Source organism: Octopus bimaculoides, chromosome 23 (assembly GCF_046866305.1).
Source record: "Octopus bimaculoides isolate indiv1 chromosome 23, ASM4686630v1, whole genome shotgun sequence".
Taxonomy (NCBI): domain Eukaryota; kingdom Metazoa; phylum Mollusca; class Cephalopoda; order Octopoda; family Octopodidae; genus Octopus; species Octopus bimaculoides.
The window spans coordinates 26,636,177-26,648,676 of record NC_142950.1 but is presented as its reverse complement, the minus strand read 5'-3'; the positions used below and the strand labels follow the sequence as shown (position 1 = coordinate 26,648,676).

The following is a 12,500-nucleotide window of genomic DNA, read 5'->3' as shown; positions in this document are numbered from 1 at the left end:
AACTATGTACTTACTGTGTCTGCCATACTCGCGGGATAATAACTTTGCTACATTACAGTATGATATCACAGATATTTTGGGATTTACGGTAACAATTTTCAATCTTTCACTAAGTGCAGCATTATAGAATTCAAATGCTTTGTCACATTGTGAACCATCTGTTGAAAGAGAAAATGAAAAAAATATAAATAATGTATAGACAAAGCCTTGAATACAGTTGTGAGACTTTTAGGTAAATTAATTTAGAATAAGCTAAACTTGAATATGATGCAGTCAGGATCTGAACATGGATGTAAAATCATGTCATATTTTAGGGAAACAACTGGTTGGTAAGTTCTAAGCTAAGAACAAACAATTCTAGACATGTGATTGGGAAACAAAATTCTTAACCATACAGCTACACCTGTGCTTAAATAGAAAGTAACAAAATATCTAGAGGTAAAAAAAGAGGGATGTTGGTACCATACTTACTCCTTTCGTAATTAACACCCATTGTATTCAACATTTTAGATAAAACAAGAGTATTCAAGACTGATATTTCCTCTAAGTTTTCTCTCAATATTTTCTCACATTTATCATAATAACCTGCAAAAAAGAGAAGACAGGTGAAAATTAAACATGTTCACACAGCCACACTCTATTAGAGGGTGCTGAAAAGTTTCTGGCTGTAAGGATATCACAAAAGGCCTGTTTGAAGGTCCAATCTTCCAAGTTCTTTTACAGGGCTTAGAAAAACTGAAGGACCACTGCACTAAGTGTGTGAATCTGAGAGGAAAATATGTTGAATAAAATCATAATTAACTGATCCTCCTGTATTTTCTTTTGCTCAAAGCCAGGAACTTCTCAGCACCCCCTCATGTGCATACACTTAACAACCACATGACAGAATCTATAATGTAATCTTCAGATTTGCATACATGGTACATGTGGGACTATGGGTTTGTACCTAGTCTTTCAGTCAGTTTACCTACATGTCAGAGACACACATAGTCAGGAGACAGGCGTCTGACTAAACAACAACAACAACAACAACACCATCAGCATGTAGCCTGATGATGTCAGAATAAAAGACAAGATTTGACACACATTTTGTCATAGGTCTACTGGATTAGGGGTTAACCTGGGGTTATATAACAAGCAACTACCATGTGTATCCACAACCACAACCACAATGATAACCACCACCACCACCACCACCACCACCATAACCACCACCACCACCACCACCACCACTACCACCACCACCACCACTACTACTATTCTTACATATCTTCTCATGCATGGCAATTACTTTTTCCCCACTTTTTGTGCCATGCCAACTAATAAGGGGCAGTTTCCCAGTTTGCATGGCATATATATTTCACACCTGTCCAGTCTGTCACAGGATTACTGATTTTTGCCAGCTGAGTGGACTACAACACATCGCCCAGTTCAGGAATTGAAACCACAATCTTATGATCATGAGTTTAACACTAAGACCCGTGCCTCCACTCATCACAACTATTACCAAACACAAACCACATTCTGTCACATATTATACATGACCACAACCACAAATCAACAAAGAAGCCTTTATGGGGTTACTCAACTTGCTAGAAATAGATGACAATCAAAATTTCCCCTGTAAATCACTGCCTTATTAATAAAATGGCACATTAGACAATGTACCCCTTGGTTCCCTACTCATAGGGAAAAGGTAGACTTTTTATAGCAGGTAGACTTTTTTTTATAGCAGGTAGACTTTTTTTATAATAGATCTGCTCAACAAGTGTTGACCTGGGACCAAATAGAACTACCACCACTACCACCACCACCACCACCACCACCATGAGAGACATAATACAGTTATTACCAATGAATGAGAGACTGTAGGCCAGGGTAGAGGCACATTTGATCTTCGCATCCTTCACCATTTGTGGGCTCGCATCAGTAATGGTCATATTGTAACCCTTTTCTGCAAAACTGATGAACAAATCAAGCAATTATCATCATCATCATCATCATCATTATCATCATTGATACCACCACCACCACCACCATCATCATCCTCCTTCTCATCATCATCATCATCATCATCATCAGTATCTCTAACATTATATTCCTCATCAACACATGAATTCATAGGGGTCCAGATGTAACCCCTTCTTTATTATATTTCTATTAAAATGTACTACCTTTGTTTCAATTAATTTTGAAAATCATGAAGAATTTCATAGAATAACTTTGTCATTTTATCAAGTTAATGTTTGGAACATGAATTAAGAGGGAATTTTGTGAGATGAGAAATCATAATCTTGATAAATTATGAGGAAATTTTGAGAGAATGCTTTAATTTTGATAAATTGTGAGGAACATTTTAATTGAGAACAAATTTTGATAAACTATGAGAAATTTTTGATAAAATGTTTTAATCTTGACAAAATAAGATGGAGTTTTGATAAATTATGAGGAAATTTTTATAGAATGCTTTAATTTTGATAAATTGAGAGGAAATTTCAATAAAATAAAATAGGATTAGATACCTTACTACTTTTTAGTGTAAAAATTGATTTTTATTTAGCTAAGCATTATGAAAACAGTTAATTGATTTGTTATATTCATTTAAAACTTAAAAGGTTTGGCAGTTTTACATATTCAGTTAGGGGAGTCTGTTAATTGATTTAATAATCCACATCTTAAACTTACGTGTTTTTGAAATTATATATATGTATATATATGTGTATATATATATATATATATATATATATATATATATATATATATATATGAAGGTTTGGAGGTGATGTACAGGTATTATATATTAGAAAAAATAATAAGGTACTCAGAGATCTGGATGGTTGTACATTTACAGATTTTTATTAATATGTCACATGTTTTTATAAATCATATATTAGCGCTTTCATGTACTCTAAGAAATTCTTCAGATTTTGAAGAATCTATTAGAGTAGATAAAAGCGCTAATATATGATTTTAAAAACATGTGACATATTAATAAAAATCTGTAAATGTACAACTATCCAGATCTCTGAGTACCTTATTATTTTTTCTAATATATATACATACATACATACATATATATATATATATATACATACATATATATATATATATATATATATATATATATATATATATATATATATATACACACATATATATATATATATATATATATACACACATATATATATGTATGTATGTATGTATGTATATATTTTGCTAAAATGTTTTATCAGAGCTTTATTCTCCAGTTTGTACTCCATTCAGTTGAGGGGTTTTATCTTGCACTCAGCTATAAAACCATGCAAAAGCAAGCATAGCAGCTGGCAGAGCACTCTGGCTTGTCTGTTCTGGTCAAACTGTCCAACCCATGCCAGCAAGGAAAAAGGGACATTAATAATGAGGATGATGATGATATTTAATTAACATAAATTTGTAAGTAATATAGGATCTAATATAATTAATAAGATGAGTATCACATGTTAATTAGTGTGCACTATACTAAAGGACAAAAGTGAAAGTGAGAGAAAGTTAGAAATGAACGAGGAAGAAAGAAAAACAGAGAATAAGAGAAAAGACAGTTGGGAGATAGTATAATGGATATAAGAGAGAGAGAGAGAGAGAGAGAGAGAGAGAGAGAGAGAGAGAGTGTGTGAAATGAGTGGGCAGGAGGGAGGGAGAGATTTTCCTCTGACTTGTACAACATACTTCAAGGCTTCCACATAACTGCTTTGCATATAGGCATTGAGAGCCATGCTATTGTACAGCAGCGCTTGTCGGTACTGGCTGTTTCTTGATTTCAATACATTCAAAGCCTTCTTGTAGTGCACCATGGCTTCATTGTATCCTCCATAACCTGTAGAAGACACAAGAAAATATTCTGTGTTATAATGATGCCCAAAGTAATAGCAACACCACCACCAACAACAACAACAACATCAACATCAACGGCAATATCTACAAACAATAAAAAGCAACAGACAACATCACTGGCAATGGTAGCCTCTACACAGTCACTCAAATTTGTCAGAAATAACAGCCAAATTTCCCTCAAATCACACTGAGTTTTCTTACAAAAAGGAATATCACACTAGATGATGTAGTCCTAGATATACATAGCAGGTAGTACGATCAGACAGAACATCTTTGATCATAGGTCATTCTATCAAAACTGACCTGAAGGTCAGCAACAATAACAGGTGCAGCAGCAGCAGCAGCAACAACAACAACAACTGACCAATAAGTATTAAAGGAATGGGGGCTCCTACATAGTAGCTTGAATAACCAGTTTCAGAAAACTTTCCCAGGTCACACCCCACCCCTCAGATCCCTGTGAAAATATTCATACTAGCTCCTGCAGAATTAATATGATTCACATTTGTGTTTGACCTAAGTATGTTTTATAATTATTCAAGTTATTGAGTTGGGTACTCAAAAGTTTTAATATTCATTTTTGTTGTATTTAAATCATTTTGTGGCATGCTGTCTCATCACTTTGGTATTATTCCAGTGTGACTCTGTATAAGGTGTATTAGTTACTTGTCTGCAGCTATATGTAAAAAGTGCTCATGTTTGTCATCAATGACTCAATAGGTACTGTATTGAATAATTCAATGAAGGGCAATATAGTATTCTATATCTGATTAAAATGAATTCATGTTGAATTTCTTGTGAATTCTAACTGTTTAACATCCATGTTTTATGTGTGGCTCAGTACGCTATCATGTAAAACATGGTTATGAATATACATGTAGTAGTTTGCCATTTGTTGAATCAGTAAATATCAATTAATTAAAAAGATGTTTATTTATACTATATTGAATAAATCACTGATGTGTAATATGCTGTTTTATATCCATGCTTTATGAATAAGTTGATCCTGTACAAAGTGCAGACAAATGAATTTCTAAAAATTCACAACTCTAAAAAGAAGTTCAGCAGCAAAACCAAATTTCTGTTACATCATTTTCGAAAGTGTCAAAGTGCGTGGTAAAAATTTTAAAATGATAGTGAACTGCTCACATGGTCAACTAAGGGAATTAAAATGGGCATTTTTTGAGAAATTTTGAAATTGCACATATCTCAAAAGATTATTCTGACACTCCCATAATAATAACTAGCATAGTTATTGCTCAGAAATGGTCAACTCTATGCTAAATAACAGGGAAAAAAATTGTGCTTGCTTTATCTTGTGTACCTATTGAAATAAAAACACCTAAAAGAGGCATACATTTACTGTACGCTTAATTCTTGGCAATTTTCAAAGGCTGTAGATGGAAAAATATACAAGATACACTTGATTTGATAAGATATTTGAACTCTATAGAAAAAGGTAACCCCAAACACATGACTTCAAAGTTGTGCTTGCCATACTAGAAGAATAATAGCTGTCTCAAGATGACCTGTGTGACTCATTTAGAAAAAGATGTAAAATTAATTAATGTTATAAAGACCTACAATTTCAAAACTTTCAAAAATATTGACCTAATACTTGATATTTTCCCATCATATAAGTACAAGAGCTAGTATGAAATTTTTCAGGGGGATCTCATTCCTCTCTAACCTCTGAATGCAGAGGACATATAAATAAAGACATAAATATGTATCTATCTACATTCATATAGATGGATGCATGCATGTATGAACATATGTATAGAATGTTAATAAGATATAGAAAACATGCCATTTCATGCTTTATAACACATACACATATTTCGGAAAATTACTGCTAGTATTACATAATTGCTTTTAGAAACATTATATAATCTTGTAAACACCTCTTCAGTATTTAGCAAAATATACAAGGAATGGTGCTAAATGCTCAATATGTATTCCTGTTAAGCATATTATCTACATCAGTGGAATGACAAAATCTACACACCATAGTCATATCATACCTGGTAAATCTGTCAAGGATACACCATATGCTATATTCATAAAAGCTTGTTCTTCTTCATTGCCAAACAACATGGAGTTTTGTAGACATGCTTGGAAAAACTGCCTTGAATCTCTAGGGTGACATAGCATCAGTATATCTGAGGCTTTTAATGTTATCTAAGAGACAAATACAGAACAAGTAACATGCATTAATATTTAGAAATATGTAGAAATGATGTGGTGAGCCAGCAGAACCATTAGCATATTAAGCAGAATGCATGGTGACATTTTGTCCGTCTTCATGTTCTGGGTTCAAATCAATTTACCTCTTTCCAGAAATTATTGGCTTTGTGCCAAAATTTGAAATCAATATTTTTTTCTGACAAATAATAACTTCAAATCTCTACTGCCCCAGAGGAATAATGATAATAATAATAATAATAATGATAATAATAATAATAATAATAATAAACCTTTCTACTAAAGGCCTGAAATTTGGGGGAAGGGGTCTAATCGATTACATCGACCCTAATGTTTTACTGGTACTTAATTTATTGAATCTGAAAGGACGGAAAGCAAAGTTGACATCAGCAGCATTTGAACTCAGAACATAAAGACAGATGAAATGTCGCTAAGCATTTTGCCCAGTATGCTAACGATTCTGCCAGTTTACTCCTTCAATAACATTAATAATAATAACTAGCAGGGCCCATGAATATTTCACAGAATTAATAGGAAACCTATTGGGTTATTCCTGAAAACTTTATCCCAAAAGCCTGAAAGTGTATCCTGTGTTGTGTCTGTATCAAAGGATAGTCGCTCATCTGCTATTCATTGAAAAGTGAAGGAAATTGGAATACGATGATTACTTAATGCACTTTATATATATATGTATATATATATAAAAGTCCTATTTCTAAATTCGGTATGTGGTGAAGCAATTAGCTGACCCCTAACAATAATTATGTTTATAATTATAGAATATTTGTCTAGATATGTATATACTTTATAGACTTTATTCACAATTTTATAGACTTCATACACAGCAGTCATAAACTAAATATCCACTCTTATTTTTTCGTTTTTTTCCCATAAACAGGAAAAATTACATTTTAAAATTCACATGGTCACAATTTCATATCTAGAAAACAAAAATTTTATAGTAAAAAAATATCTTATATGTAAAATATAGGGATCATAATTTCATAGGAGTAAAAATTTAAGGCAACATGGCATTCTCAGAGCCAATATACAGAGTGCATAAGATATTTGAGGACAGATTTATGTTTATAAAATAAAACAGATATATAATAACAGATAATAATTTCATTTATCAAAAAATGCTATGAGGAAAAAAAATGAACCTTCTTTTCTTTAATGTTATTCAATAAAACCACCTTCAACTTCAGCAACTGCTTCTATATGAGATCTAAATCATCTCCATGCTCGAGTCAATTGTTCTTGGTTCATTTTGGACATTACTCTGACTATGGCAGCTTTCAAAGAATCTTTGGTGTTATGGGCATGTTGATTGACCTCTCTCTCAACAATGCTCCACATGTAATAATCCAATGCATTGAGATCTGGGGAATTTGGAGGCCAATTGTGATCATGAACATTTTCAGCCACCCATTCCTATGTTACTAGAGCCATGTGTGATAGTGCAGAGTCTTACTGAAACACATATGGCTTTTCATTGCATACACTGTCTATACAGGGCTTAACAATCATTTCCAGGATCCCAATGTAGGTGGCAGAGTTAACTCTAAGGCCTTGTGGAAAGAAGTAAGGAGGCATAACATGTCCTTCATTGTTGACAACCCCTAAAACCATGACAGTTGCAGAAAATTTTGTATGCATCACACTTGGAACTTCAGAAGAGCCTGCATATAACCATCTATCATTTCTTCTGTTAACTTTCAGATCTTGGTCAAAGTTTTTCTCGTTTGTGAAAAACCAAATCAAATCTTCTGCTGCTGGATTTTTCAGTTTGTTTAAGAGCCTTTTACGAGATCTGATGTAATGATTTTCTTTTGCTTTTTCTGACAAATTGACTTTTCCTCATCATGTAAGTCTTATATCTGATGTCTTTGTGGACAATATTTCTGACTGTTCCTTCTGACACATGGAGATCTTTTGCAATTGACCTCAAGGACTTTCTGTGATTGTAATGAATGGTCTGTTGAACTTACTGGATAAATTCAGGTGTTCTGATGAATTCAGAGTGTTTAAAATGCTTTTTATGCTTTGATACTGGTGAAACATTTCCATCTTCAGTCTGTAAGCTCCTTACAAACTTTGTAGATGAAAGATCTGGTAACTTTTAAAAATTGAGATAATTCTAAATTGCTATGCTCAACATTTTTAACCACAATAAAAGCATGCATCTTCATTTCTTGAGTAAGCTGAGGGTCTGCCATTATTATTTTCTGAAACAAAGATTATATAGGATTAACAAAAAATGTAGCAATGACCCAAAAAGGCATGTCCTCAAATACCTCATGTAACCTGTACATTTCAATTTGCATACACCTTTCAATCTAATATTTCTTTGCAGACTATTTTCTTCATGTATATTCTTCCTCTTCTTTTCTTTTGTCAGTGTCAGATAATTTGTGATCCTTTGAGAATGCAACAAATAGCTGACCATGGCTGAATACAGGTTCAGGCAAGAACAGCCCCATTTTATCAAACGTCTACCCTTGTGACAGGCAAACGAGAAACTGGTGAATGGCAAGTTTGGGATGCGTATGTGTTAAGTGACAGGTGATATAAAAAATTTAGTTTATTTAAAAAAAAAATTACTTTTCACTATGCACTCACCATCACTGCAACCACCACCACCACGACAGAAAAAATTTATATGGACCTCAGTTGAGAACCAATGGTAAAGATGTCGGAAGATATAACACAGGTTAAACTAAAATGTGACATATGAAAGACTGACAACACAAGATACAAGACATGTTGTTTAAGACAAAATATCTTACCTCATAATAAACTCCATATGTCCTACCATCTGAGGGTGCTTCAATCCCTTTCTTCATCAGAAATGAAATATTTTCCCAGTTATTGCTCATTATTCCAAGTGCTTCATGCATGAGACCTCTATCATAAATATTTTGAGCCTTCAGCAAACTTTTCCCAATAATGTTTGTATATTTGAGCTTTACCAAATCATTGCTGTGTACATTGTCTATCTGTTGTTTAGTAATTGCACGTATTAATTCTTGTACTTGGAAAGTCTGTAATTCTAAATCTGAATTGATCAAACCTTGTTCAACAAGCGGCATCAGAACATGCATCTTGGAAGCTGGTTGACTAGAAGAATCAGTCATTTCAACAGCTTCCTCGATACCAAATCTTCCAGGAAAATATGAAAGCAATTTGAGAGCTTCTAACTGTTTGTGAGAGAGTTGAGAGAAATACTTGTCCATTTCTTGTTTAATATTACGTCTGTTAATTGTACATTCATCCAGCAAATCATTGATGCTAGTTTCATCACAAATCATTTTGTAGATATCATCAAAAGAGAAATGATGATGAAATTGGGAGATTTGTTCTGCATAGTAAATAAGAAGTCCTGGCAGGCCACAGGCATATCTAATGATGTTGTGTATTTGCTCTTTGTTTTCAGTATCCATCTCAATGTCTGAACAGCGACAGAAAAGAAGTTGTGCATCTTCAATGGACAATGGACTCACTTTACACTCTCCAAAATTGATTGCATAAAACTGAAATGGTTCTCCACCACTTAATATGAGAATGATTTTTAGATTTATGTGCATTGGAAAGTCATTGTCACAAAGTTCCTGGAAATCTGGAAGAAAGCTTTCTTGAATGTTCTGGAAATCATCAAAAATACAAATTTTCCATTTAGTATTGCTGATACTGGAACAATTGGTGAATGTATTGTACATGTTGGAAATATCAGACCAACTGCTATTATTAGAAATATAGATGTGTTTTATGTGGAGTCTTTCAGGGTTAATTTCATCCTTCAATTCTTGACAGACCTGTCATATTAGAAACATAACATTAGAATAAGTTCAAAGATTTTGATAGATTCACTTATCAATTTATTGGTCTCTCAGTTTGTCTCTTTCTCCGTCTGACTATATAATTCTCTATCAATAACTGTCTCTTTGTCTATTCTTTTATCTATGCATTAGTTCAGTGTATCTAAGTGACTTCCTTTATATTCATCTAACAGTTTGTCTAAGTATCTTTCTAGATAGCAGTTTGTCAGTTTGCCACTCTGTCTCTTTAACTATCTTTCTATTAATTGCACAGTTGCTTCATCTCTTTTACTATCCATCTCTTATTTCATCTACCTCTCTAACTCTCTGTCTATCAATTAACTAGTCTCATGCATGAGATCTGTCAAGCCTAGTGAGATCGTAGTCATGGCTAATGCTGGTGTTTCATAATTGGCACGTAGAAAACACCCCTTACACTCTTGCAGTGGTTGCTGTTGGGAGGGGCATTCAACTGTAGAGACCATGTCAAATTAGATTGGAACCTGGTGCAGCTCCCCAGTTTTCAGTCAACCTCCCTACCCACTTACATACATACGTCGTCGTCGTCATCGTTTAACGTCCGCTTTCCATGCTAGCATGGGTTGGACGATTTGACTGAGGACTGTTGAAACCAGATGGCTACGCCAGGCTCCAATCTGATTTGGCAGTGTTTCTACAGCTGGATGCCCTTCCTAACGCCAACCACTCAGAGAGTGTAGTGGGTGCTTTTACGTGTCACCCGCACGAAGGCCAGTCAGGCGGTACTGGCAACGGCCACGCTCATCTCGCTAGAGAAACCTCATGTGTCACCCGCACAAGAGCCAGTCCAGGGGCACCAGCAACGATCTCGCTCGAAAATCCTACAACAACCCCACACAAAAGCCAGTTCAGGGGCACCGGCAACGATCTCGCTCGAAGAGATTTCATGTGTCACCAGCACAAGAGCCAGTCCAGGGGCACTGGCAATGATCTCGCTCGAAAAACCTCATGTGTCACCCGCACAAGAGCCAGCCCAGGGGCACCGGCAACGATTCCGCTCGGAAGATTTCATGTGTCATAATATATAAAGCAGTCAACTGCCCGTCTGTTTCATAACATAGTTCAGGATACATTAAATAATGTAATCTTTGCCACCTTTAATTAGACAGGATGGTTACAGGTGAAATTCCTTTGATCATAAGTCAACCATCAACTCACCAAATGGTACAAAGGCTTCAGTGACTGCCATTGTATGGGATTTACGGTAACTTAACTGTAAAACCTCAATGATCATTAATAACCTACAGAAAGGCAAAATGCAAAAAGGTTAACGTAAAAAAAAAGAGAAAACAATATTAAATTTCTTACAGTTTTCACAAATCTTGTTTTGCCAACATAAGGCAGTCCATGAACTTGTATTATTTGAGTATCTTCATCCTTGATCAAGATCTTCAGCTTTTCCCTCTCATCATGTCGTCCAACAAAGTGTCTGCCAGAATTGCCTTGCTGTCTTATGTAATTGGAGGGTAATCGATATGGTGCTGCCATACTGATGATTCAGGAATTTCTTTTGTCTTTCTGAATTTTCAAAAGCTGGAATTTAAATGAAGATAAACAGAAGTTGATGATAAACAGAAAGGATAACTGTGGCATCATGGGATAAAGTGGAACCCTCAACTATTTATGATGCTTAGAAAAATAAAAGGCTAGCTGCATCTATGATTTTATAAGTTTTCCACAAGCACAAAGTCTACATCACAATTAGATATTGTGACACTTGCAAATGATGGACGGTTCACAGAAGTCATAGAGGATGCTGTTGATGAATTGCTAGTGTCCCAGAGAGAATGTTAATCAATCAAGGAGCTGATATTGTTAGATCAAGAATAAAATGGTCGTGCTAGATATCCTGGAAGTTTTCTTTACATCTTTAACATCTGAAAATTCCTGCAAGACCTGAAACTGAAACCCACCCCACAAAAAATTCAGATTAGTATGAATGGCAACCATAGTAAGAGCTTGTTAAGATTATCTCTTTAGATTTTCACGAGAAATTGTAACCAGCAGTGGTTTGTTATGACATTTCGTATCTGAAGCAAATCTTTAGGAAATCTTTAGAGATGACTTTAACATGTGATTTAATAGCACTGTTAACACAGTAGAAGACAATATTGACTTATAAAAGCATTTAATATATTTTGTTGAATATTATGGTTGCATAACGGCATATGGTGTCCCTACAAGTCATTAAGAGCAGAAGCAAGGAGATTCTAAAAACAAATTCTTAATCCTTTGAAAATTAAAGTAGGTGTTAGACTGGATTGTTTGAAGTGAGTAAATTACCTACTAAATAACTGGGTGGTCAAGACGTCTTTGCATGTTCTCAGCATTTAAGACTCATGTCTCACCACCATGTAGTATTGCTCTTCATACACAAGCATCATTCAGTCTTCCTTTCACTTAGAAAGAGAGACATTTATTTGCCAACAGAGGCAAGAGCTCTCGGAATTTTCTACATCTCATTCTTACTCTGGAAATTACACTTTCAGAACATCTTTCTCCGCTGCTAATTGGGTCGTAGGTAACAGAAATGATCTACTTCCTCTGGAGTAATGAATTTCAACC

At 34.5% G+C, this 12,500-nt stretch overlaps 1 protein-coding gene across 2 annotated transcripts in view; it reads right to left on the bottom strand.

The window, feature by feature from the left end:
• Positions 1–12,500, bottom strand: part of LOC106871096 (uncharacterized) — a 21,225-nt gene that overhangs the window by 3,335 nt on the left and 5,390 nt on the right. For both annotated transcript variants that reach the window (XR_016238065.1, XM_089340191.1), the window contains exons 2-8: positions 11,244–11,468; positions 8,868–9,893; positions 5,898–6,054; positions 3,709–3,856; positions 1,853–1,962; positions 472–585; positions 15–158 (exon numbers count right to left, since the gene is read on the bottom strand). Coding sequence is in view for 1 of the 2 variants with exons in the window: in XM_089340191.1 (XP_089196317.1) it covers positions 15–158; positions 472–585; positions 1,853–1,962; positions 3,709–3,856; positions 5,898–6,054; positions 8,868–9,893; positions 11,244–11,423 (1,879 nt within the window). In the remaining variant the exon portion in view is untranslated. The remainder of the gene's footprint in view (positions 1–14; positions 159–471; positions 586–1,852; positions 1,963–3,708; positions 3,857–5,897; positions 6,055–8,867; positions 9,894–11,243; positions 11,469–12,500) is intronic.